This window comes from Phoenix dactylifera, chromosome 15, assembly GCF_009389715.1.
Source record: "Phoenix dactylifera cultivar Barhee BC4 chromosome 15, palm_55x_up_171113_PBpolish2nd_filt_p, whole genome shotgun sequence".
Lineage (NCBI taxonomy): Eukaryota > Viridiplantae > Streptophyta > Magnoliopsida > Arecales > Arecaceae > Phoenix > Phoenix dactylifera.
The window spans coordinates 9,265,177-9,292,946 of record NC_052406.1 but is presented as its reverse complement, the minus strand read 5'-3'; the positions used below and the strand labels follow the sequence as shown (position 1 = coordinate 9,292,946).

Sequence of the window (27,770 nt, the reverse complement as noted above, 5' to 3'; positions counted from 1 at the left end):
CACCAAAAATGCTTAAGTAAATTAAAAATATCACTCAAAAAATCACTAAAAGGTGGTGTAGTGTATTCTCATTGCTGCTTTTAAATTGGCATCGGGAAGCATGCAATTTAATGAAGATAAGTGATTAGTGCAGGAGAGCAGACCAATTTTTCTGAATGATTTTTCTGAGTTACTGTGGCATTCCTCCATCAGCATAAGTAACTATGGGAATGGTGGTGCAGGGAGGCGAAAGGCCTTTTCCCTGGGAACAGGGTTGCAAATGGCTGAACTCCTGGCAAGAGAGCAGTCTAAAAGCTCTCACATCACAAATGGTGGAGAATAGACTGAAACTTGGCAAAAGTTCTTGGCAAAATCAAATTAGGCTTCAAATAATTCATAATTAATGGGTAGCCAATCGGCAAAAACGGTGAGGATTATTCTCAATGGTTGTGGATTTAAATAGCGGCCACTATATAATAAAAATAATTACCATTATTTAATATCTATATCATCCAAATAAATAAAGCAATATATTGGTAACTTCAGAACTTCATGCTGTCTAAGAAATTACACACTTACAGAGCAGACCTGAAAAGATAATTTTATTGTTTTATGTCCAAATACATTTAAAAATTGGCTGAATCAGAAAACAACAATTATCATATCTTTACAAGCTAGGATGATAAACAACCATATCGCAGGGGTATATTATTTAGTAGTTCACTGAAATTTTGAGTGGCAACAGCTTAAGAGTCAGGAGAACTGCATTTTCTCGATGGTACAAGTGGTGCGATATTGTTGAAAAATTATATTGTACATATTTAGATTTAGAAAAACCTAGGTTCTGTTCGACGTTGAAGTTGCTCGTGTAACAAAAATTGTTGAGAAACCTGGATTTTTTTTTTTTTTTTTTGTGGTGAAACGTAGTTACCATAAAAACCCTGCCTATGATACTAGGTACTTGTGAGGCTAGAAAACTTAGACAATCATTATCATCTCTCTAAGCAGTATACTATTACAATGGCTTTCATTATATTAATCTCTTTAATTAGTTCTCTAACTAAACTAATGAAAAAGAAACGATTTAAAAGCAAAAGCAGGAGATATGGAAGAAGTGCAACAGAACATTGTTTTCTAACTTGGCTATTAATAGAACAAAGCTCAGAGATGCTCTCCAAGTTCTACTATGGGGACCATGGGCATCCATTTGATTGAACTGCAAAGCCTATGCAATCTAATAAGTCCTACTTATGAAAAGAGAGTATTTGAAGCAAAATAAGTACTCTAGGTGGATTGCTTAGGCTTTTGCACTCTGCATTAGGTCTAGCAAGTGGCTTCAGGTTTCCACAGACAAAGTGGATGTAGTGTCCCCCAGCTGGCCCAAAGGTTCGAATATGGTGCATAAAAATAGAGTGGTCCTAGGGTTGGAGTGTCATAACTTTAGGATATTAAATATAACTATATAGTTAGTATGAGTAGAGTTGTAACTTATTTAGGTAGGCCATGAAAATACTTGGCTGCCAGGAGCTATGCTGGGGCATAGCATTTGTTGAATACTATTTGCAATATATAATTAACTGTGGACACCTAAAGTAACCAAATGTCCTTTCGACCAGGCTGAATGTTTATCATATCATATAAATAACAATTCCTATAGAATTCCATCTCATCAATAAATAGTTGTTTGAACATGGAAAATGGTAGATCATCGAAGATTACACGTAATCTAGATGTGCTAGCCTGTAATCTAAAACATGTGTCAAGTGTCTCAGTCAATGATTCTGCATCAAAATGTTCTCTTTCTCAAACTCAAATATTAAAAATTATTGAAAGAGAAAAAATGTGCTTCTTTTTCCGGGCAAAATGGTAAAAAAGATTATATATATCTTAAAGTTAATAAAAATCATGAAAGGAGTCAATGAATTGTAGGCTTGATGACTATAAACTATGGATCATGTAAGAGCACTGTCTGGATCTCTCCAAGCCTAAAATCTAGTAAGTTATGATCCAAAATAAGATGCATATCTTCTACTTCAATTCAATGAGTCAAGATATCACTTTCTCACCTACAACAACATATCCCATGAGAATGGAACACCATCCATGACCTTTTATTTTTCCTCTTCTTGTTGACTGCCAACTCTATCGATGCTTCGCGTCATTGTGTGCTTTGGACTACTATATGGTAATCAATCAACTTAGAATAGGGCTGAAAATGGACTGCCTCCTATATATTAGTTGATATAATTTGACTTTACTGTTCTAAGTTTGACTGCTAGCAGCCTTTCTTGGCCTTGTTTTGGTTGAGGTGGTGGCTTGGGTACCATATAGCAAGTCCCTAATCCCTTTTGTTCCATAACTATGTTTAAGAAGTAGATACAACTTTATTCCATGTCTATTTCATACTTATTAAAAGATTATATTCATTCTTAGAGAAAATTATTCAACAAAGTGACATAGTTCAACATATAGCCATTATGAATAGCTAAGAGTCATATAGCCACTAACAACCCAAAAGGCACCGCTAATGAAGTATTTGTAGGTCATTAGAGGAGCAATCATACAAGATAGGAGAAGAAAGTTTGGTCAACTCCTAAGTGGGCCAGTAAAATTTTCTTAGATCATCCACTAAAATTTTCAATACTAATGCCTCCCAATACCTTAAATCCCTAATACTTAATGCAAGTCATACGTGCGCTAGAGAGTATAAAACAAAATTAATCTCATGAAAGAACCTTTTCATGCAGGGGGACCATGCTCCCCTTTCCTCTTTAGGAACCTTAACCATGATATCTCCAGATAGATAGACAAGTAGGGATAGATAGCCATCTATAGAATACAAAAGGCGGCACACAATATTATAATGTATAGAGTACATATCCTTGTTGTTGTGGAGTTGTGGTCCACTCCATTGCTCAAATTATTTGCATTAATTAATCCTCTAATGTGTTTGGCCATCTCCATCTCAAGTCAAAAATTCCAACTGCAAATCTTATCAGGTTTGCAATTGGGGCCCTCGAGAAGGAGAATTTTCGAGATGATGATTTTGTTCGGTCTTAATTTTGTCGCACTCACAATCCTCCCATGCTTATCGGATCATTTTTAGTTACGGGTCCACCGTATTTATAAAAAATGGTCCAAAACTCATTGCATTATTTGTTAATCTAGGTCCTAATGGTATAAACTTGATGCTAAAGTTTTGGTTTCTTCATACTATATTACAGATTTTACTTATCAAATGACAAATCATGAATTTGCATCAAAAGAAACCCGAGAATGACTCTATGCCGCCCGAAAAAATAAAAAAAGAAAATAATAATAATGGTATGCATATAAATTATTCTAGTTTATATACTATAAAAATGTATGTAGTTTGCTAATTTCCCTTTTATCCTCAAGATATGTTGCTTTCTATCATTCTATAGTTTGTAGCTTGCTTATAAACATTTGACTATATTTAGTTCTATATTTTCGTGAACATGAACATAAGCACTAACCAAATATATTGCATGAAAAACTGAATAATTTATTGGACCCTATTCACTCAAATGGTACAAATTATTTTTCAAGAAGAATTAGGTTGATACTTAAGTTGAGTATGAACCAGAGTCTGAGTTTATTATGAGACTAAGATTTGGACCAATAACCTGCTTAAATACAATGGGTTGCATCGACTATGATATTAAGCTGAAATTACTTCATGGATTAAGTCCAACATATTCAACTATTCTGGGTAAGGTCTGTTCTGTATGTCACAAACAAACCTGTATTTTAGCTTGTTGGTCTGGCTTCTGCTTGATGAGTTTTAGATGCCAAATCTTGTTAGTGGGTCAAGCTTTTGGGTGTGAGCCACTTTTAAGAACCATTTTCTGACCGAGACCAAATAAACCTGAGCACTGCAGCATGATGTTAGTCATCAACTTCCAAGCTTTTAATTTTTTACCCCCCTTGCTAAAGCATTGGAATCAATTGATGTGATGACTGGATTTCATTGCCCAGGTTGGATTGAGCTATCTCTTTCCTTTTTGACAGATAGTCACAAGAGCCGAAAAGGAGATGAAAAGAGATCATTATCTCTTCATATAAATTAGACAAGGATCGGTTCCCTCAAAAAGCGGATAAACTTTGGATTTTGCTATAATATCACAATGATGACTGTGACGCGATGCTATTGCCTATTAGCAAAGCGGTTTGGGTTGCATCTTTCGCGAGAAAGAAGGATTGATGTTCTTTCGCGACATCAACCATTGAATCGCCTCTTACATAGATCTCAAAGCACTCCAAACTCTTTCATTCATCCATCTGCATAGATCTCGAAGTAGCTATTGAGTGATCCAATGATGGATTTGCATGAAGGGCAATGAAACATTTTTTCGTGCGAAAGATACAACCCTATCCTTAGCAAAAACACATCTACAAAGAGATGAAAAAGATTAGATTTGAGGGGGAGAACTTACGTCATGCCACTCTTTCGTCGGTGCAGCTTACTTTGCCAAACACTGCTATTACAGATGGCGGTGACGCACATGACATGGACACCAGAATAGCATCTGATTCATTTTATCGAACATTGTAGCATCCTTTTCTAGGTTGGGGTTTGAGTTTCGAAGTTTCAAGAACTCTGCCAGAGGTTCACTGCTTGCCTTATTGGTCTTTTTTTTTTCAAGCATTCTTATGGAGTACTTTCATCAAAGAAGGGCATCTTAAGCACGATTTATAGAAGTCCCAAGTGTAATTGGGATCAATTTCTGAGCATTTTTTTTACATGTAAGTGAGGTTATGGCTCACAATGTTGAGAAAAAAACATAAGAAGTTTGTAATTTTCTCCCATTCTATCAGCCGTGATGTAGAGACTAGAGTTGTGCTAGCTACCACCTTAGGAGATTACATACTAGATAATACCTAAGAGCTAAATTAAGAGCTATATCTTATGACTTAAGAGCTGACATGAGAATTTTGTTATGTTCTATTAATTCTATCAGCCATGACATATAGTTATGCTAGCCACCACCGTAGGAGATTACATACTAGCTGTCTTGAGACTATGAGCTATATTTCATTAGAGATTTTCCTTTTCTGTTAAGCACCTGAGATACAAGAAAACATAACCTGAAAACCTCAAATGAGTCAGAAGACACAATGACAAGTCTTAGCTGTTGCTGGAAAAGAGAAGTTTAAGGCAAGGAAAGAATGTTAACCGTCCTAACTCCCAAGTGAATAACATTTTTATTATGTGAAATCAACTTGAGCTTCAATTTTGCTCTCCATACTGAAAGTCTTGGTAACAATCTCACAAGAAAAAACTTCTCTTCGTGATACCTCAAAGAACCAATTGAGAACTCTTCGTATTTAGCTAAGTGACAGATACTTTTCAAAGATTACATGTTAGGTTGGGATGATAAGTATGGGTGATACGTACCTCTGGCCATAATTGTTGAAGTATTTGATTAGAGCTTATCTACAAAAAATCGGAAGGAGTCTTTTAATCTATGTCTTCATAAAAGCCATAAAATTAATGGATATCACAGGCTTAAAAATAAACTAGGCTGGGGACTCTTATTAGATAACCAAAATATTGTTAGATTCCTTCCATCAAGAAAACTACCTTAAGCTAGTTACCTACCGCCCAAAGTCATCCAACAACTAAACCAGTGTGCCCAGAAAAGTAGTGATATGAAATTTAATGTGGCATCTCCTTGATACTGATGCTAAATATTCATAATATACCATATATCCTACTACATTGTCAAAAGCCCATGTAATGATATAGAGAGCCTAATTCAAACCTAACAACTAACGTTAAATTCAGCACATGACACTCGTGTGCATTGAAGCACTTGTTTTCTTTCTGGCTATTAGTCCAGTGCTCCACAGCTTCCCCTGTTCCAAGCCTACTCTGTAGTGAGAAATTGAGGTTAACCACTCGAGAGAGAACTTAACCGGCTAATCATTGTTAACTATAAAAGAAACACATCCCTTTCTTCTAAGCATTTCACAATCATTCTTTACAACCAAAGAAAGTGCGCAACTCCCTCTTTATCTGGAATCTCCAAATCCCTTCTCCTTCGCTTAACAATTGTCCGTTTTATTATAATAACATAATCATTAACATCAACTTCCCTCCTAATCACCTCCCTCAAAAATAAACATATAAATAAATAAAAATACTATAAAAACAAAAAAAAAAGAATCCCAAACATAAACAAGCTCATTCTTATTTCCCATATAACCTCAAAACCAGTAATTAACACCAAAATGAAAACACTGAGTTTTCCCAAGAAAATTACGCAGGCTTTTCTTTTCTCCTTCCAATTTCGCCCTGTTTTCTCATATCCTTCTTCTTCCTTTTTTTTTGTTTTAATTACAGGATGAGACCGTGGGAAAGGGCGCGATTGGTGCCAAAGTGAGTGGTCTCGTACACCGGAAGCTCATCCCTGTATCCTCGCCCACCGATCGCCGTCAGATTCTCCAACTCAAACAGATCCGAGCTCGAATCGCTCCCCTCGTCGTCGTCCTCCTCGTCCTCAAATCCTCGGAGAAGCTCCGCCACCCTCTTCTTCGCCACCGCTGCCGGCGGCGGCGGCCGCCGGGTCGCCCCCGCCGCCGGATCCCCGTCGTAGAGGCACTTCTGGCCGCACGGTCGGCAGTCCTCGTCCACGATCACGCTCACCGGGTAGAACCTCACCGACCTTTTCACCGCCTCCCCGGCCACCGACGCCGGCAGCCCCTTCGACGATGGCGTCTTGCTCAGGCACGACCGTGAGTACGAGGACGCCGTCGAACACGCCGACTCCTCCCCTCCCGTTCCGCCGCCACCGCCAGAGGCGGGCCCGGCGGCGGCGGCGGCGGCGGCGGTGGCGGATTTGGACTTCCTTGGGCTCCCAGCCGCGGTGAAGAGGGAGTTGAGGAAGCTGGCGAGGCGGGCCCCCGGCGACGCCGGAGACTTGGACTTCCTCAGATCCCGGAACTTGCTCCGGATCGAGCCCGACTTCTTCTTGTCCTGGTGGGGGTGCGCCGGTGGCGACGCGGCCACCGGCGGCGGCGGAGCCGGGGGTCTCGACCTGGCCTCCTCGGACCGGTAAAGAAAACTGCCGGTCCGGATCGGCCGAAGCCCGGGCGGGCGGGACACCGACTCGGCATCGGAGGACGAGAACCCGCCGTAACTGGAGCAGTCGGAGGAGCTGGAAGTCGAGTTCACCAAGAAATCGCGGCGGTTGTTGGGCTTGCGAAGTCGGGTCACCGCTGCGGTGCTTCTCCTCTCCGCTGGCCACCGGTCGGCTACGGAGCTCTGCTGCTTCTTAGCGGCGGCCGGGCCACGGTCGTAGAGGCGGTCTGGCGCTCCGCCGGTGCGGTGCTCCCTTACTGCTCCGCCGTCGGTCTCGTCGATGGACCGGTAGATGACGTCGAGGAGGGTCGAGGAGAACGACGGGTGAGCGTTACCGCACCGCAGTGCCGGCTTCGGCCCCCTCTCCATTCCAACAACTAAACGATAAACAAAGACAAAGACAATTAGAGAAACAACAGAAAATAGTTTTTTTTTACTATTTCTCTGCCACCTCCAAGAGAAGGAATAGAAGAAAACGGTAGCGGCCTTGGGGCGGCGATAGGAGTGGTCAGATCGAGGGGGCGTCGCGGCCCCTATTTAGCTCTCACGCGCAAGGCTGAAGCTGACGTGGCATGTCTCTCTGTTGTTTAGGTGGTGGGACCCTGGTGATTTCGTGCGGCTGACGGCGGCGGGGACGTTCCGATGGCCGTGAGCACAGGGTGCTGGTATCGGATTTCTTCCCCGATTCCATCCCCTCACCGCACTTACGCTTACCCCATTACCGTTATCATGCTTCTTGACGGACGGTGGTTATTCTTCTCATCAGGCTCTCGGGCTCATTTGGTTTCTAAAAAAAAAAAAAAAAGGGTCAACAGAAAGTAATAAAATTCGAAGTTTTCAAAAAAAAAATTATATTTCTATAAAAATATAATTTTTATATTTTATATTAAAAAATTCATAAAAAAATGAAAAATTACTTTCACATAAATCGAAAATCACTCCATTTTTATTTTTTTAAAAAAAAACTCTTCAACATTAAAGGAACATTGAAGATCTAATTTTTATTAAGAATACAATAAAAATTACACATAAATTTTTCAGAAAAGTGGATGATAAACCAAACATAAGCACTCTAAAAATCTGTAACTTTCTCATTGTCAACCAAACATATCAAAAATATTTTTTTAATATTATATTTTTAGAAATCTACTTTTTAGAAATTATATTTTTTAAAAAAAAATTGATTCACGCGAGCTCAGTTATTATAACTACGGTACACGTGACGGCCGTCACTTTAGACTCTGAGGTGTCATATGGCTCTGGTTCCGGTGACCGGGAGTGAGCATAGAAGGCAATTTGGCGATGGAAGGAACTTGGGTTGGCAAGGGCTCGTGACACGGGGGGAACTCAAAAGTTCATTCCTATGATGACCCTACTTGCTATTTTTCTACGTATCCCAATAAAATAATGGGAGCTATAGGAAGAAAGAAACGTACCCAAATGGAAAGGAGGGGGGAGGAAGAGATTCTTTGCTATTTCTGTGAATATTTTGCAAGGCGATTCAGCGTACCGAAGGGAAGGGGCAAGGAGGGGGAGTATTTTAAGTAATTTACTACTGGGGACCATTTTACACGGTGAGAGAGAGAGAAAGAGAGAGAGGGAGGACAAGTGAGTTTGGTGGAGGGGGGGAGAGCAGGCGCACAGGGGATTCCAATCTTTGCTTTTATCATGGTTATGAGGACTCTGTGTGCAGCGATACCCAGCTGTCCTTTTCAAGCAAGGAATGCTTGTGCCTTCCAATTTAGCTCATTTTTGTGGAAATCGCTCTCAAGTTTGGCATAAATTGGAACGGACAATAAATGTAAGTAGAACTAGTAGTTTGAAATTCTCTCAGAATACTGATATATATATATATATATATATATATATATATATATATATATATATATATATATATATATATATATATATATATATATATATATATTGTGCTGGTTGACGTAGTTACTTTCTATTCTTAGCATGGGATGTCATATCATAAATTGGAAATTTTAATGATTTTCATATGTAGCATTTGGTGAATATCACCATCTTTTTACATATTGTTTTTGTTTGATGACAAATGAGGTACACATTTTCTTAACATGCTTAACCTTCCAAATCTTGGTGAATACAAAATTCTATCCATGATTTTGATACGTCACTAGAAATTAAGTTACTTATAATCTTATAATCTATACAAACTACTGGATGCTGGATGCACAATTAAAAATTCAAAATTTTGATTTAATATAATAAGTTTGATTGATTTTTTTTACATCACCAAGGAAAAAAGCAAGCTCTTGGGCGGCAAAAAGCAGTATATTAGAACCTTGCTGCCCCTGAATCAGCTCATTTTGGATGTATTCTTGAACCAGTTACATTGCTCAAAGACTATAGCACAAGACACTAACATAAAAGCTCATGAATGACTCTTTAAGGCAAACATGATGCAATGTATTCATCCTATATTCTTCTTCTTCTATTAGAAAGGATATCATTCTCTGGATATCATATCTCATAATTCGGAAAAATAGAATGCATGTCTCATACCCCGTCTGCACCAACGTCGGAAGTAGGATTAATGTTATCCTGCTCCTGGCGACATCAAGACCCTGGTGTGGGCGAGAAGTTTCAGTACATGCGAGAGGACTAGTTAAAATATGTACCTTAAAAGTATTGCTTATTTTTATATTTACTCTTATCTAGATTCGGACATGTCACATCTAGTTGCTGGCAACTGTTAAATAAGCATGTCTTGTTGGGTTGCGAATTTAGTGGGGAGCTTTTGCCTGCGTGTGGCTAGTTTAAGGGAGCACAAATGGAGGCAAAAAGGTGACACGGCCTGAGAGGGGTCAGAGAATGTAGCAGGTGAAGCACTGATCATTTGCCCTCGCAGCTCTTCTTTCTAGGCTTTTGGAGAGTAGGGTGGTCCTCTGAGATTTTAAATTGGATCCGGGGAAGTTTCTAAAGCCTAGGAAGCATTCTCTATCCTCACTAGACTTGAGAAATAATAAGACCATGGGAGAGGAATGTGTGAGATTAAAGCAACTGGGAAAAAAGAAGAGAAGAAAACAAAAGAAAGCTATAGAAAAGAAAAGCAGAGACAATGGGCATTGTTCCCCTTCTGCTCTCACCTCCACGTTGCTTCATATTCTTGTCCATAAAAGAATGGTACCGGCTGAGCCAATTCTTCCTCGAACCCTTTTTTTTTTTTTTTGAAGAAGAAAAGGAGAATGGTTTCTATCCAGGAGCAGGACTTCTGATAAATGTGATCTTTAGTGCCCAGAAGGATAAATGTGATTTATAAGAAAAGGTTCTTTAGTACAGCAATTTGATGAGTTTATAATTGCATGCATAGAGTCTCTCCTTCTCCAGTTACTTCAGCTTGTAGATATGTGGCTTCTTGTCATGGAGAAGGAAACTCTTGAGGATTAGGCGTCTTAATTGATAGTAAAGATAATGTCATGGACATTTGCTCTGGCCTGGCCACTATGAGATTTGAGAACAAATAAATCATTATTTTTTTGAGAGTGAAAATAAGAGTCATTCTAGTTTGGTACGGTATTAAGGATTTCTTAAAAAACTAATTGGAGAATTTTGAGATGATTGCTTAAAGAAGGCATAGAATTTATTAATGGAGGATGGAAAGGCTCAAAGCATAGGGTGCTTTTTACTTGGATGGATGAAGCCTGATGGTGATTTCATTAGTCCTTTGAACTCATCACCATGCATGGCCCTCTAACCTATTCCAAAGGCCAACTTGGAATCTTTGGAAGATCTCTATCATTTAGTGGAGCAAGTGGTGGGTGGGAATACATCAAACCTCCATGCTTAATGCTTTTGGTCCCATGTAGTGGGGCGGCCATCCACGTCAAGTAGATTTTGAAGCTAACTTTAAGCCATGAGGATAAAACCACCTTCTAAGATGAAATCTTTGTACACCTACACCTAGAAAGGTTAAGTAAGGCGTTGGAACGATTCATAGTTTGATATGGTTTTGATCGATCGGTTTATTATTCACAAATTCGCAGCGAAAATATGTGGTGTCAAATTTGATGTACTTTTTACCAAGAATATATAAGCTTTTCGGGCAGACGAGTGCATATACGTCCATGCTGGCATCTAGGATAGCCATAAAACTAAAGTTGGGATAATTAAAAGATGCTAGAGAAGCATAAGCAAATCTTTAATCTGAGACTGAATCATTTTCTTTTATAATTTCATAATTTGTGAACTCATGCAGTAGGTAATTATGATTTTACGTGCCTTTGTGGAGCCAATGGACACGCGAGTGCTTCCACTAGGCCCAAACCATTGCTCTTGGGACAGTGGTTCTGGTCTTTGGGTGCTCCCAATCCAACCGGACCCATCACTTCCAGCTTTATTGGCAGACATGGAGACCTGGTTAAAGAAGTCTTATTAGGAAAGGACACGTCTCTCTCTGTCTCTCTCGGGGCTCCCTCTGGCTTTCTTTCCTTAAACTAAAGCGTGCTGTTTTGGGAGCAGAGAAAGGGAAAGAGAAAAGAGGTGGGGTGACAAAGAAGCCGGAGAGGCAGAAAGACAGAGAGATGGGCGATCCCGAGGAGTAGTGAGAGGCAAAGCTGGTAAAAGAGCTCCCTTCCTGCTCTCTCTTCTTTTATCCTTCAATTTTGTTTTGTTCTCAAGAGGTCCAAAAGCAAGGAAGTAGCAGGCAAAGAAATAGACAGGAAACGGATCCGAGACACCAGGCCAACCAGGTTGTCTTGGTCATCCCTTTCATATATATTGATCTGTATATCTATACATATCTCAAAGCACTCCGAACATATCCATTCATCCATCCAAGCAGATCTCGAAGCAACCATCATGTGATCTGGTAGTAGATTTGTCCGAAGGAAGATGAATTATTCTTTCGTACGAAAGATACAACTCTGTCTTCTATCTATCTATCTATCTATCTATATAAAAGTATAACCGAAAAAAGATCTATATATAGATAATGAGTCATGTTATTATTTGCACATGACTTTGCGATGCCTGACATTGCCCGCCACGTGCCAACTTAGCCCCGTGCATCTCTCTACCCTTCATCATCTCTCCTCTCTTTCTTTGTTTCACTCGTGTCCATGCATGCTTTAGTTTAGCCTTTAAGTCAATCTGGGTTTCTAGGGTTAGAAATTAGAACACTAGGGTGCACCATACATTCTTCAATGACTTTCTTATTTCTTTATGTTGCTTTGTAGCAGGTTTACCTACTCAATCTCATCTATAGCTGTTCACGCATGAACTAAAAGGCCTTCTTAAATCTGCAGTAGTTTGGATTGTGCTCGCACTTGAATGCTCCTGCAAACTCAGTTTATATGTAGAAATTAAACTCCAATCAAACACAAATATCACCGCCTGCTAAGTATCGGATATAGTCTTAGTCTAATATAATAGCAATGGCTTGATGCTGTTCGAACATCTTCTTCACAACTTCACAAGCTGATCGATCGAAAATTCAACAGTGGCATGTTACATGTTTTATATATATATATATATATATATATATATATATATATATATATTTGCTATGGCCTAAAACCATCATTCGCATTCACTATATAACATTTCAGTGGACTATAATTTCAGCTTAAGAAATTCAAAACCTTTTATTTAAAATATAGTATATATAAATGGTATCATTTTTTTTGAGTATCAATATTACGTATTTGAATTTATGGTGTAAATAATGCGACATGCCTTCCGCCTTAGCCTAACAGGAGAAATGCCTAATGAAAATAAAATTCAGGATCTTTAAAAGTAAGAGAACTACATTATTTTATATGAGGACCCAAAAGCTTACGTTTGAATGGATTTTGATGCTGATTCTACCAGGTGATATCCAAAAATGAAGCATTGAATTTTTTTTTTTTTTTTTTATTTTTAAGATTTCTGCATCTGCACCGAATTATATATCCAAAAAAGATTTTAACGTAGAGAAGACTTGAAACCATAATGGATATAATTGCATTTAAAGCATAAGACCATATGAAGTGGGCTATGTACCATATACGGTTCTATTTGATAGGACACATCTGATGTGGCTTTAGCACTCTTGAGGCAAGCCTTGACATTGAGTTAACCTGTCTCCAAGGAGAAGCTATGCTGTTCTAATCAGCTGGGCTGGCCACGAAACGTAGTGCATGGGTCCTGTCCACGAGAACGATGGGAACCAAATTACTTCCAACAAGCAACGCTAATGTGACCCAAAAAAGGGCCCTTCAATGGTGGCAGCACGACTTGATGTTGTCGCTAGATCTACAAAATTACAAGACTATTTTACCCACTTGGACCGTTCATCATATGTGTAGGATCTAGACTTCAGAAGGGAAGAAATCTTATCCTTATTAATCTGTGGAACCATCAAGGATCTAAAATAGGTATCGGGATCCTCTCCCACTTCAAATTGGAAACACCCAGTGCACTGTAGAGAGCTATATGGCTTCTATTAGAAGATGGATAGCTATCAAACAAGACACGCTGTATATAACATAAAAGGCTGCTTTATTTGATGGCTGTCTATTTTTTGATGGCGGCCATTGAGTGCAGCATTCTACGTTACAAATAAGACATCACAAAGAATCCACACAGAGCATGCGGACATATAGTTTAGATAGTAGAGTGCTTGCTTAGCATGAGAGAGAGAGTTACAAAGTTCGATACCATGTTTTATTTTTTCAATATTTTCCCCACTTTCTCCCTTTTTCTTCTTGCTTCATTTTCCTCTAGCTTGTCTGTTGCACTTGACAACAAAAATACGCCATGTTTCCTCCATGATGCTTGTTTGTGGTTTAGTTTCACTAGTTATGGTTTTTCCCGATCATATGTTTTGGCTTTTGTAGTAAGAACCGAATGGTTTTCCACAAGAAGGATATAAGGGAAGTATTTTGAGAATTATACTCTATATAGCAACTTTGAACTCTAATGCTTTTATTTAAGAACATAATAGAGGTCCAGATTTAAAGGTAAAAAGAAGAGTACAATATTGAAGGGAGTACAACAGGGAAGAGAAAAGAATAGAAAAAAATCCAAATCCCCATACAATTATCCAACAAAGCTCCAAATTTAAAATTCAAAATTCCATCTATATAGTTATTAAGCATCATTCAAATTTTGAAATTTAAACTTTAAATTTTAAATTACAATAAGCCCGCCACCGGAGAACTCATCATCGATAAGCATATTAAAATTATGCCATTGAGAAATGCCAAAAGAAACCATAGTTGGAATATTGATGCCAGTTGAGCAATTTACCAATAATGATTATAAAACATATAGGAGGAGGGGTGATCACACCAAAAAAGAAGAGAGAGAGAGAGAGAGATGAAAAAGAAAGGACAGGTCTGCCGAATTTGGGGGTCATCACACAAGAGAGGAGAGAGAAAATGAAGAAAGAAAAAATAGATAAACTCGGCTAGTAATATTGGTGCCAAAAGACATCTAATGCCAATCTCATCACACAAGAGAGGAGAGAAAGAGAGAGTGAGGGCAAAAAAAAAAAAAAGATAAACTCCGCTAATAATATTGGTGCTAAAAGAAATCTAATGTCAATGTCCATCACCAGAAACTGGCACTAGCTTCCTCGTCAGAGCATCTTCATCAGCAACAAACAGAGAATTATGGAATTTAATAAGTCTCTCACAAATAGAAAGCAGTATTCCTCTTTCTAATCCCCACTTCAAGCCACATACCACTTAAAGAGGGTAAGGGGGAAAAAAAAAATTAATAGAACAAAAATCCTCAAAACCCAACTGGTCCTTTCCCCTCTCACATAGGTTCCATGCATTGATATTGACAAGTCTTGGTCATGTTATTCCCATATGAGTTTCACTGATAGTGGCACTGATGTTGATATCTACCTCACTAACCAAGGGTGACTCAGGGTTACAACATTTCCTTCAGCAAGGGTCCAAAATTTCTCTTTTATTAGGAGACACATAATCCACCTCCTTGCATGGCCCTCTGGCTTGTCCTCGGAACCACTTTGAAACTTGAGAGTCCTCCTACTATCATTTCAACAACAATGGTAAGACAAGAGGTTGGTGGGAATACATCAAACCTCATTCTTATGGCAACCATGTCATGGGCTGGTTGGTGGATGTCGGATGGCTTTATACAGATCGAGGGTGGCGGTGGAGAGCCTCCAAAAGCTGGAATCTTTCTTCTTCTACCCCCATCTTTTGGCATCTGTAAACTTGCACAGAAGTATGATGGGAATACTCATGAGATAAAAAGTGACAATGAGCTCCAAGACTCGTTAATGAAAAATATTCATTGTGCCATTTTACCATTTGGCATTGGCCATTACGGAAGAGAAATTAAGGTGTGTCATGACTCATGATGGAGTGGACACTCTGCAAGTGTTTCATTGTTTAGTTCTCTGGCCGTGATTCATTGGGCCATGCATGCACCTCGAACCAACAACAAAGAATATGGACCACAATCTTTCTACTCTCCACCCTGTTCATATATATATAATTCCCATGATCAAGTTTTTCTAAACTACGGGTTTCTATGCTGAGTCCTCCAGAGCTTGTTTTCTATATATCCTTCTCAAGGAATCAGAACTAATAGCTATTCAATAGTATGAAGAAACCGAGTAATTGTTAAAGAGAACTTTTATGTTATATAATCAGGTTGTGTATCCACATCATCCAATCTTACAAGAGAATCTGTCAGGATAGTCTTTCTTATGGATGGTCTGATGTTTCAACTAAATTTGATGGATTCCATACACATAAAAAAGGAGAATGGCCGTCCAACTGAATACCAGCACTGGATGGATGGATCATTATAACCATCCAATCACTATGCCACCTTTATCCTGTATATCTCAAAGCATAACCAGAGCTAATATGTTCCTTTTTCACTAATTGGAATTATACTAGATAAGAGCATGGCTCTAATACCAACTTACTCCCATAAATGCAGGGGAACTTGGCTCTAATACCAACTTAATCTGATCAGATCAAGTTGGTATCATAAGCTTTGGTCCTCTACATCTATGGGAGCCTTAGTGTATGGTCTAGATGCATGAGCAGCACAAGCAATCAGAAGAAGGGCTATCCATACTTGTAGTATATTGAAGGACAAAGACAAATATGACCGCTACTTCCACCTCGACGGATGATGAGATGATGGAACGTCTTACACGACGAGAGGAGAAGATAGCTTAACTCACTGAGACTGTGTCTCGATTGGCCATGCCTTAAATACAAGCACCAACAACTCTATCTTCAAGCAAAACCAAGTAGTTCAGCTGTAAGACAGGAAACAAGCATTTTTCCATCTTCTGTTCTGATTTAGCAAGAGTTAAATTTCCTAAATAAAGGAAGCTTTGATCCGAGAGGATCACCAGACTCGATGTGGACCTCTTTGATCACTACAAGTATTCAGAAGGATCACTAAACTCGATGTGGATCACTTTGGCCACTACGAGTATCCCAAGGATCACCAAACTTGATGTAGAATACTTGGTCACAATGGATATTCAGAAAGATCACCAGACTCAATGTGAAATATTTTGACCACTATGAGCAGGGTTGGACAAGATTTATGAGCGAGATCCGCCACATTGGAAAGCTGAGTCGCAAGTCAAACTTTAGGAGGTCATAATTTAGTCATACAATGCCTGACTGAGATAATCTTTTTTTTTTTTTTGAAATTGCGTATTTTTTCGAGATATACAACTTTGGGCCACCTCCAAAAAGGTTGAATCAGGCTGAAACTCGCTTTGAAATAGGTTGGTCAAATCGAAAGAGGCATGTACCTCATTTTTTGTAAAGGATCAATAAAAAAAAGGAGACATAAAGCTATACTTTTTATATTCCTCTATCTTTTTCTAGTTTTTTTTTAAGAGATTTGAGTTGAGCAGGTTAAAAAAAATCTTCTTTATCTCTGATCGGATTACTAATATTTTATGTAAGTCACTAAGGGAGCGTCAAAAGTTTACTAAAAGGTTATGTCTGATTTTGGACAATGGTCGGGATGACAATAAATTGGCCCGTATGATACACCACAAAGGTCAGGATATAAATTGCCCATTCTCTAGATGATAATTTAAATGGCAGTTTGGTATCGAATCACTCAATTCTTGTGGTCATTTCTACTATGAAATTTCATTATTGTCGAAGTAATCTCGAATCAAACTCTTTGGATAGACCAGGCACTGATGGAGATAGTGATATCAACCCCCTTTCGATCATGGAAATGTGCTCCACCTTATTGGACTCATCACAAACTCTAACAAGTTAGCTTAGGTTGAGCCGTAGGCGCAATATACAAAGTTTTTCTTTTGGTAAGCTTTGGTTTTTTATTACTTTTTGAGTTGGTTTGGAAAAGGGACAGAAGTCTTAATGTCAGTGAAAATTTTAGAGGAAGAGAACGTATGTACTATGGCTTTAAAAAGAGAAGAGAGGCAAGAGCGTGATGTACTGGAAAGAGAGAAGAGACGTGCAGCGTGGGAAGAGAGAGAGGGAGAGAGAAATTTTTTTAAGTGGGGAGCTTCTTTAATGGGGCAACCAAACTTTAAATTTCGGCTTATATTTTTTTAAAAATAAATTTATTTCTTTAATTATTTTCCTGCCATTATTTTTTTTGTTATATTATTTTTGTTTGATTTATTTAGTGTTTATTCTACAATCTATCTATTCCAAATAGCGTTCCGTTCTATAATTCAAGTAGCACCTCTACTATAGAAACAGCTCAAAAACTAAAAAGCATATAATATTAGTGCTTTCTGTCCCAATGGAATCAACCATGGAGATGACCCTCGTTCCACTAGGGAGCGCAGGTTGGATCATTAGTGGAACCAGCAGCCCACACACTTCCCTGCTTTATTTTATCCAGTATGAGAAGATGATTCCCTATGATATTGATCATGTATTAATCTTTTTCAGACACATTGATTTGACTCTTTCTCCTACATCAGGTATTTATACATCGTAATAAACGTTGCACAAAAGTTTTTAATGGTCAGGTAAATTCTCAAGATATCTTATATATTTCAAGCTTTCTTACCTTTTTACCTTCAATAATGATATATCTCATCCTTGTCTCGATATTTTTAACAAATTCACGAAATTGCAAAGAAAAAAAAAAGGCAAATCCTTGAGAAAACAGAGCCTTGACACCGTGCTCAAATCATATTGGCTCGTGAGATAGCCCAAACTGCACCGGCTAAGCCCAAGGAGTGAGTCCAAAGAACGTTTTATCTGGGCCATGGGCCTAGAAAGGCTCAGTCATTGCTATACAATCATTAATTTGGTACGAGATTGTCCAAACATCGTTAACCGACCTTAGCTCAGTTGGTAGAGCGGAGGACTGTAGTGGGTGCAACCTGGCTGTCATCCTTAGGTCGCTGGTTCGAATCCGGCAGGTCGGATTTTTATTTTAAACTTTTTTGCTCCTTTTATTTTTTTAAGGATTGTTTTATTTCCCAAAAAATTATATTGTTTGATTTCTTTTAGTTCTCATTAATTCTCAAAAAAATTGTTTGATGTGTTTAGTTAGTTACTCTGATTTTTCTTTCCAATCTTCAGGAATATGTTTTTTGATTTCTTATAATCACTTCTCCATTTCAAATTGAAGAAGTTATTATTTCTTACCTAATTACTCAGGTGCCTGCTACAACAATGCTGGAATAGATTACTCATGTTGCTTGCATGGGAGTTAAAGCATTGCCAAGTGTGGTTTCTGTGAATCTACATCATATAAATGTTGTAAAGTTAAAAAAAGAAAAAAAAACACTAACAAATTATATTTCTTTTATGAAAAATGAAATGGGCTGCCTGATTCTGCTTCAAAGCTTCAGTTGAGCTCACTTGGAGTATTTCTTGCTTCTCTGTGTAGCAGTAGCTGGAACCATGAAACAACAGTGAAATTGATATCATCGTTTTATGTTAGGGGCTGTTGTAGTTAAAACAGTTATTGTATCAACTCTTAGTTCTCTCTCTCACACACACTCTCTTTCTCCCCCCATCTTTCTCTCTCAAGTGCTAATATATATATATATATATATATATATATCCTCTTTGAACTTTTGCAGACAAGCCAGGCCCTCGCACCACAACAGATAAATGAAGCATGCTATGTTGACATAAATGCAAATAAGGCAGTCTTTGAGAAGAGACTGTAATTTGTACAAGAACCAAATTTGTGTAATCATGAGAATATGGGAAATGATAAGAGTGATGAAGTTATTTCGGCGTGCATATGTGATGCCCAAGCACCAACCATCTATTAGATGTTTTGGCTCTTAAGAGCATCAGGCATTGTATTAAATTACTTATCCTCCTATGCGAGTCCTTGCTTCTGTTGCTGCCAGCAAATAAAGATAGCATCTTTCCTGTTACACAATTCAGTGAGGCTATATCACGTTTGATTTTTTCTTTTTTCAGACATTCCAGCAAAACAAAACCCCGAATCCTGGGGACAAAGTGAAGGCTGTGTGGTTCTCCTGTAATTGCCACGCATCAAGCAGCGAAAGAATACAAAGGAGTAGGTCTAATATTAATCATAAATCATGTGTCCCTGCAATATCTTCCCAAAGATAAGGATAACGTTATCCTCCATAGGCACAATCATAAGGCTCCACGTAGGATCCAATGCTGACCTGGCTTCTGGAGCATCCCATCTCTGACCCCCTCGCCCACCTATCTATCTTCCCCTTTCAATTTCCTTTCTTTTCTCTCTCCATCGACAGCACCGAAGGATCGATTCCTTCCATAACACAGACATTAATTGTATTGTCTTGGTAATGGCATCAGTTTCCGCCGCCGCGATGGCGATGCCGCTCCCTCGGGCGGGCCACCGGAAGCCGCAGTTCAGCTCCGACGCCTTCTTCCACCCACTGAGGTTCCCAGCCCGGGTTGCAGCGTCTTCTAAGATGAGAGCGAGCATCCGGGCGTCATCGGTGAGGGAGAAGGCGGTGGCTGGTCTGACAGGAGCGGCGGTGGCGGCAGCCATGTTGATACCGGACTTGGCAGAGGCAGCCCAGCCGGGGATCTCACCATCACTCAAGAACTTCCTCCTTAGCATTGTGGCCGGTGGAGTTGTGCTCGGCGTCATCGTCGGGGCTGTCATCGGCGTCGCCAACTTTGATCCCGTCAAGCGGAGCTGAAAACAGTGCTATGGTACGAATTATATTAACGTACGTATGTTCCAAAGTTTCTTTGCTTGCTCTTCCATGCCAACTTTGTCAGGCAAGTCGTTGTATCATGAGCTTTACCTTTGTAATTTGGCATCCTTCTATAAAATTTCAAAGCCGTTGTTTCTAGGCTCTTGCTGCTGCTTGAAATTCTCAGGTCTTGCTCTTGATGCACATCAAATTTTCGTCCCAAGCTGTTAATTGTGAAGGTTGACTTTCAACTTGCTCGACCAAGTAGCATACCGTATGACCCATAAATGGAACATTAAAAGGTTGCAGGATTTTACTGGTTAACCAAGACTGCATTTAGTTTGCGAATTAGAAAAAGTACAGTAGAAATACTTATGCCTCTAATCCATGCCAAATATTGGTGATACGACTATAATAAGCTTGGATTAGATATATGAGTACGTCAATATCAGATATGTGCTTGATCCATTAAGCTAGTTGAATTCAGGCAGGGATCTAGATGCGCCAGAGCTCTTGCCTACCACCATTAAAAACATAGGAACTTGGAGATATGAAGTATCATTTTTATTTTTTTTCCCTTTTCCTATCCATATAAATTCCTCCCACCAAGAACTGATTAGCGAGCTTCAGAAGACAATTGTCTTCTTAATTTAAGCAAAAACAGGTTTCGTGAAATGCTCAAGTTTTGAAAGACTCCACTTTGAGAAAATAAAGATTGTGCTTGCATGACTAAAATTTAGAGTTGCGCAAATAAAATACACTATCTTGTTGAACAAAGCAAACACACAGCATCCATACTGCAGCACTCTCCAGTGCCCTCGCTGCAACCATTAACCTGCCATTGCACCCGTCTTCAAAACTTATCAGCTCTCTTCCTTTTGTCTTATAAATCTTCAAGCTATCTTGATACCAGTAGCAGAAGATATCCTATAAAACAGCCATCCCTGCAAAAATAATTAAATAATTCATTGTTAAAATATAGAATCACAAGCTATGCTCCATCAGCAAGGGGGAGAAGAAAGCAAGAATTCTCACTGTGACCGCACAACATCAATGCAGCTGTTGGTCTCCATGAAAATTATTTGTCTCTTTCATATACATCTCTGTTTCTACGGCATGTGGATTATATGACTACACAATTGGCAGGTTAAAATTATCCTTCTTGACCATTTTTTTCCCTTTTGGCTTAACACAATTTCCTATTCCATCAACATGAAACGGGCCCTGTTATCATATGAATCCATCATAGCAGATGCAGCCTAATCTTCCACCTCCATGGATGCCAGAGTAGCAGCAGTTTCTTGCGACTTCACATTGTTAACCACCTATATCATTTGCAGTTTACAGTAAGCAATAATCACATGGATTTCAAAATCATATGCTCAAATTAACCGAAGAACAAGAACAAAAGACAATTATTTTCTGAAAGTAGCACAATTAACTCAAGTCACATAATCATGGTCTTAAAACCTCATTCACACTCATCCAGCATTTCATACCCTATGCTTCCAACTTGAAGAATTGAAGTACTAGGCCATATTCAGTATATTTCCAAAATAGTGGGTACTATGCTTGGCTGCAACATCAAGTTGGCAAAAATCACCTGATACCAGTTTAGGGAAAATGACTAAACTGAGTAAAATGAAATGGTGCAGGAGATGAAAAAGGAAGTCAAAAGCCTGATATTTTTAATCTCTGAAGTTCAAATTGAACCTGAGTAAAATGACTGCAACTACAATTGAACCCAGCAAGCGCTTTTGGCAAGAGACATAATCAGAAAGCATGGCACCAATACACACTACTATGCTGTCACTGGGGTCCAAACCAAGCAGTCATCTCACAGATACGGCAAAATAACATAACGAGCAAATTTACACCAGATTGTTGATACATCCATAAAATATATAATAGCAATCAGCACAAGGAAATCAATTCACATTGGTTACAAAGCTGGACACATTTGTATACTTTAAAAATGTTAGATTTCACCGATATCCTTGACCACTAGGAACAATGACAATATCCTTGACCACTTACAACTCCTGTCCTTAAAACTTTTTAAGCAGATCCTTCGAACTACGTAATGGATCCCAAGGGACCTTTTGCCCTATCTAACATCTAGCACCATTACAGTACTTCTCAAATAACAAAAATACCCTTTATATTGATAGAACTTCAGAAAAGACTAGAAATATCATTAAATCAAAACAACATTCCATCACAGCACCATTTTCATCAAACACTTTGTGGCCTCAGTGAGTCCTTCCTCTCCCTCTACCCCACAGCCTCAGCCTTCACATCCTTACAGCATAATTACAGCACCATTTACTTGCTTGAGGGGGATACACTTTTATAGAAATAAAATAGTCATTTCCACAATCACTTGATTTGGCTGAATTTTAGAAGAAAGCTTAGCAACTTACAGAGTAGCAGAAACTTGATGCAGTAGCCAGCTATGGCGACGGAAACTTTCTTTTAATGCAGAGTACAGACTTGTATGGCAATTTGATAGATATGTCAGTGCCACAACAAACAACCTGCCAGTACAACCAAAAGCAGGGGTGAAAGTGGACTGGATGATATCCGTCCAGATCTATTTTCGTATCCGAATCTACTATCCGGCTATGGATAGATATTAGACCATCCAACTAATATCTATATTTATATCTGTATCTGTAAGAAAAACGGATATGGACATGGATATGGATAGACAACTATATGATCCATATCCGAATATCTAATTCTATTTGTAACCCTATTTAATTTTATATAGGGCTCATGATCTTTTAAGAAAAATAAATGACCACATTAACATGCTATTAAATTGATTTACCTTGCACTTATTAATATCCTTAATTCTATGGTTATACAGTTTAATCATCAAACTTATATCTTTATTTATATCCATTCTTTCGGTATCCAATTTGTATTTGTATCCATTTAAAATAAATATGGATATGAATCTCTGCATCCGACTAACATCCATACCCATATCTGTATTCGTCAAACAAAACAAAATTGAATATGGATACATTGGCATCCGATCTGTATCCGATCTAGTTTCAGCCATAGCTAAAGAAAAGAAAACATATCAGAATGCGTGCACTATGTCCTACTTTGTAATTGACACCTCAGTTTGTATGATACGTATAGCCATTTATGATCAGCTGCATTGCATCTAAACACACTAAGCAGGAGGCGGAGATGGTGGGTTGTTTAATACATAGGCGGAGTTGCAGAAGAGCTTTCGAGGAGGTTGAGGAGATGGTAGAGAGGAGCAGAGAAACAGTTGCAGTTGATTTTGATGAACAAGAATGTGCTAGGAAGAGGAGGGCTGGGCCTGGGATGTAGATGATGCATTTGAGCCAGTGAATGTGCTGTCAAGGCAGATGCTGCAACAAGGTGACAGACTTGGTGGACACAATCTACTAGCTAGACAAGGTTGTGTAGGAGAGATGTTTTAGTTAAATAATAACAAGGGTATTTTAGTCCTAAAATATTTTTTCAAATGTCGCGTGATGATCACGTGCTACAGTTTCTATTGATCCGGTAAACAAAGATAGAAGGATCACATTGGATCACTTGAGTAATTTCAAGGATCTAATTAAAAGTTTTTAAAGAATAGGGGGTGTAAGTGCAGTTCAAGCGAAGTTGAAGGGGTCAAAAGGTGATTTTACCTATTTCTGGAGGGGGAGGTAAAATATTGAACAAGTTATTCAAAGGCGCCCTTCTAGTTCCATAGAAACATTGTACCTGTCAAGGTAGCCCAACAACCCCATTGTAGAGAACCACATACAGGAAAGTAGACTTGCAAAAATAGGGTATTTTTTTATTGGGGTTAACTTGGTTTCTTGAATTCATACTAAAAATATGAGGAAAATAGTTGTCAAGATTTCCACCAAAATAACAGCAGAAATCAACTGCCCCATCTTCCTCTAGAATCACTGTAGCAGGAATGCTCGGCAACAAATGCATGCTATGAGAGCAAGGTGCCGATACAGATCCTGCAATACAACAATAAAGTTCCTTATCAGCATAAGGAACTACAAAGAAGAAAGACAGCAAGAACAAGAAAATATTTTCAGTTTCTATCTGAAATTGCAAGCACTGCATGCGAATACAGCTCTAAAACCCATGACAGTGTCAAATGTCTATGGTCAAGAGCACAGAAGTAGAAAAGCTAGGGTTGCATGAAGGCAACAAATTCACCATGTATACTATCAGTTGTCACCAACATTTAATCAACAAAACCCATCTAGGAACCACCTTAAGCCACATACCCAGAAAACCTGTTACACCAATAAAGATTAAACTATAAATGATACCTGGTTCATACTATATAAATGGGTACATGCAAGCAAGGTTTCTGAAAATGAAAAAGAGAAAAATAACTATTAATTATTCCAAATAAAGCATGATGCCCATCTTCCTTGCTACAGCAAGAAACACTTTGGCCAACTTATTATAGAGGAAGGTATTATTATACACAATCTTGACGCTGCAACATATCAACAAAAACTTAAATTGTCAGGAATAGATGAGCATGGAACTCTAACGTGTTGTTTGGCTGGACAATTTTAGGTAAATTGTTATTTTAAAATCATTATCTTTAGAATTTTATGAAACCAGCTGTTCAGGAAAGATTTTTGACGGTTTAGCAAATCTGAGTATCCCCAGAACAAGAAAAATAGGTTTTAAGAAAGACCTAGGCTTCTACATTTTTTCTCGAAAGATCCAGGATTTACACGAGCTCTCCCAAATGTTTGCAAATCTTACCTAATACCACATTCTCTAGTCAAACAACAAATCTAGTAAAACATGTTTTAGCAAAATACGTTCTTAAAAAAAACATAAAACCAGCAACCAAACGGAACCTAAATGTTAAATATAGCCTATCAAAATTTCTTTTGCACTGCATTAATAATGTGAGGACCCGTGCGGGCGTGTGTTTAGTCCCATATCGGTTATTCGCTAAATAAATCTTGGGTAGTTGTATAGGATCAAGGAACCCAAATAATACATTCCGGCTAGTTATTTTGGGTGAGGTCTTAGACTGTTACAAAAAGAGGACCCGACCTATAACTAATGTGGACTAGAAAATACTGCAGCACAGATCCATTGGGGCTGACCATAGGCCGATCGTGGTGCTTGTGATTAGATTTGAATGGATTTGAACTCTTAGCCTGACGAGAACGTTAGGGCTTAAACATGAGGAGTATATGAGGACCCATGCGGCCGTATGTTTAGTCCCACATCGGTTATTTGCTGGGTAGATCTTGGATACTCATATAGGATTAAGAAATCCAAATAATATCTTCCGGCTAGTATTTTTTGTGAGGTTCTGGGTTGTTACAAATAATATTTTAATATCACTCATCATCAAAACCATTCTCTAACTCATCTTCCTTAAAAGTAAAGATGATCAACATTACAGTGATTTTTAGATCAAGAGCAATCAGATAGAGGATGAAGATAACACACTTCATGAAAGCGATCCAATCCATATCTACAATGTTTATTTCATCAAACTCCTGATGATGAAAACTTATTCCTAAGGTAGTCTAAGAGATAAATGGTAGCTATAGTAGATATATAACAGAATTATTTATATCAAAATCAGACAAACAAAACGGCCAAAGTAGTTGGTCATATGGCTTTTTGATTTCCATGTCTCAGAAAGAACATGGGAAAAATGACTGTTGAGATACCCAATAAAAGATAAGGGTATAACCCAACTGTCCAGTTCCCCCAAAGTTAGTGTAGCAGAAAACACCGTTCAGCAAGAAATGCACTGCATAACAGCATAGTACTGATACACACTATCTTGCTGCTGAAGATGATCCAGACTCATTCTGCTGAAGATTTTAAGGTCCCAACCCCAAAGAACGAAATAAAGAGAAAAATAAGATTTGTCACCAATAATAACCTTCATTTCTAGCATTTTAACTATGTTTGATCCCACATTCCGTTGTCAGATCAATACAAACTTGCACCTTAAAATCTAATTTTATGCACAGAACAAGCCAAAAAAAATTTATTAATATATAGAGATTAATATCCTATAAAATCTCTTTTTTAAAACCAAAATCCTTGCAATGCCACTAGGCTACGAATCCCAATCCCATATCAACATTTAACTCAACCAACTGCATATAAGATGATTCCAAATCATAAAAGCATAATCTACCCAAGAAATTATATAATCTTCCCTCAAGCTTTTCTTTTCATTGAGGAAAAATATGAGGAAAATGATTGTTGAGACACCAAGTAGAATTAGAATTTCGCAGGAAACACTTTCGGCAAGAAATGAATGAAAGAAGAGCATAAATACACAATATCCTGCAATAACCAAAGGCTCTCAATGGGTTCTGATTTCTGATTCAAATGCATGTGCAAAAAAAGTTGAGAAAAGAAAATAAACTTCTTTTCAAGATTCATGAGATAGGAGCTGATTTCTGATTCGATTGGGAACGAAAATTAAAGAACCATGGTCAGGAGATGTATGCATTTGAAGGATCTCTCAGCTCAAACGGCGACCGTAAATCCACTGCCCCCATCGACGGGCAACCAGATTGGGAAGAAGGTTGGAGTCTAAAACCATAGGGGGCGTTTGGTATGGGGTGATAACCCCAGGATCAAGGGTGATCCGGATGAAGGTGATAAAATCACCGTGTTTGGTTACATCTTAGTAATCCTACATGGCGGTGATATCGGATCACCCCACTCTTCAAATCACCGTCCAGTCCAGTGATCGGATACCCGTCCTTGACCAAACTATCCTTCAAAGCTGTGGCCACGAAAAAAAAAACAAGATTTTTTTCGCCGGAGCCGTCCCGCGGGCGCTGCTGGCCGGTCGCGGGCATCGTCGGCCTCGGCCAGGCTCCTCCCGAGGGATCCAACAGGGAGATCTTCCCCTTGCTTCGCAGGAAAAGAGGGGAGATCTGATGAATCGGGAAAGGAAAAGAAGAAAAAAAAAAGAAGAAAAAGGAGAAGAGGAAAGAAGAAGAGGAAGAAGAAAAGAAGAACAAAAAAAGAAGAAAAAGAAGAGAAGAAGGAGGAGGGAACGGCCACTTACCGGTGGATCCATGGCCGTAGCGCCGCCGATCCTCGGTCGGAGGCCTTTCCTGCGCTCCCCACGGTGGGGTGGGCTCCCGCTAGCCTTCCTCCCGAGCTCGCCTTCCTCCCTTCGCGGGAGAAGAAAGGAGATGAAAGGGAGAAGGAGAAGAAGTCGGGAGGAGTTCTGGAAAGAAGAAGGGGAAGAGAAGAAGAAATGGAGGAGAAGAAAAAAAAGGAAACAGGAAGAAGAGAAAAAAAAGAAAAGGAAAGAAAAAGAAAAGGAAGAAAAGAAAAGAAAAAGAAAAGAAAAAGAAAAGAAAAGAAAAGAAAAGAAAAGAAAGAAAAAAAAAAAGAAAAAAAACCTTGTCATGGTAGTCTTAATAGAATAATAAGAAAATGTTGGATGTTGTAACAATTTAAGTATAATTCAATTTGTTCAAACTTAACGTCATAAAGAGTATTGTTGATAGAAGAAAATATGGTCTAATTTTTTTGTGATAAAGATTACTA

The 27,770-nt window shown here is 38.7% G+C and overlaps 2 protein-coding genes, 1 long non-coding RNA gene and 3 other non-coding genes across 9 annotated transcripts; 2 read left to right on the top strand and 4 right to left on the bottom strand.

Moving 5' to 3' along the window:
- Nucleotides 1-6,043: 6,043 nt before the first annotated feature.
- LOC103705778 (protein BIG GRAIN 1-like) lies at nt 6,044-7,796 on the bottom strand. The gene has a single exon (XM_008789627.3). The coding sequence runs from the start codon at nt 7,451-7,453 to the stop codon at nt 6,341-6,343; it is 1,113 nt and encodes a 370-aa protein (XP_008787849.2). The 5' UTR covers nt 7,454-7,796; the 3' UTR covers nt 6,044-6,340.
- A 10,582-nt stretch (nt 7,797-18,378) lies between these two features.
- On the top strand, nt 18,379-18,470 carry TRNAY-GUA. Its single transcript is given in 2 exon segments — nt 18,379-18,415; nt 18,435-18,470. It is a non-coding gene; the product is annotated as a tRNA-Tyr (tRNA).
- Nucleotides 18,471-19,766: 1,296 nt separating this feature from the next.
- LOC103705775 lies at nt 19,767-20,380 on the top strand. Its single transcript, XM_008789626.4, has one exon. It carries the CDS (start codon nt 19,845-19,847, stop codon nt 20,205-20,207), a length of 363 nt encoding a protein of 120 aa, XP_008787848.2. The 5' UTR covers nt 19,767-19,844; the 3' UTR covers nt 20,208-20,380.
- A 489-nt stretch (nt 20,381-20,869) lies between these two features.
- On the bottom strand, nt 20,870-27,466 carry LOC103705776. 4 transcript variants are annotated; one of them, XR_005515194.1, is made up of 7 exons: nt 27,280-27,466; nt 23,882-24,208; nt 22,628-22,741; nt 21,918-22,551; nt 21,704-21,807; nt 21,240-21,529; nt 20,870-21,148 (listed from the first exon to the last, which is right to left on the bottom strand). It is a non-coding gene; the product is annotated as an uncharacterized LOC103705776 (long non-coding RNA). The 4 variants fall into 4 exon arrangements; XR_005515191.1 differs by having other exon boundaries at nt 22,628-24,208; XR_005515192.1 differs by lacking the exons at nt 21,704-21,807; nt 21,918-22,551 and having other exon boundaries at nt 22,628-24,208.
- LOC113462642 lies at nt 24,071-24,215 on the bottom strand. The gene has a single exon (XR_003385432.2). It is a non-coding gene; the product is annotated as a small nucleolar RNA snoR135 (small nucleolar RNA).
- Nucleotides 25,884-26,038, bottom strand: LOC113462641. Its single transcript, XR_003385431.2, has one exon. It is a non-coding gene; the product is annotated as a small nucleolar RNA snoR135 (small nucleolar RNA).
- Nucleotides 27,467-27,770: the final 304 nt, after the last annotated feature.

What these genes read in the sequence shown, in the direction of transcription:
- LOC103705778 (XM_008789627.3), bottom strand. Translation starts at nt 7,453, where the DNA reads ATGGAGAGGGGGCCGAAGCCGGCACTGCGGTGCGGTAACGCTCACCCG.
- LOC103705775 (XM_008789626.4), top strand. Translation starts at nt 19,845, where the DNA reads ATGGCATCAGTTTCCGCCGCCGCGATGGCGATGCCGCTCCCTCGGGCG.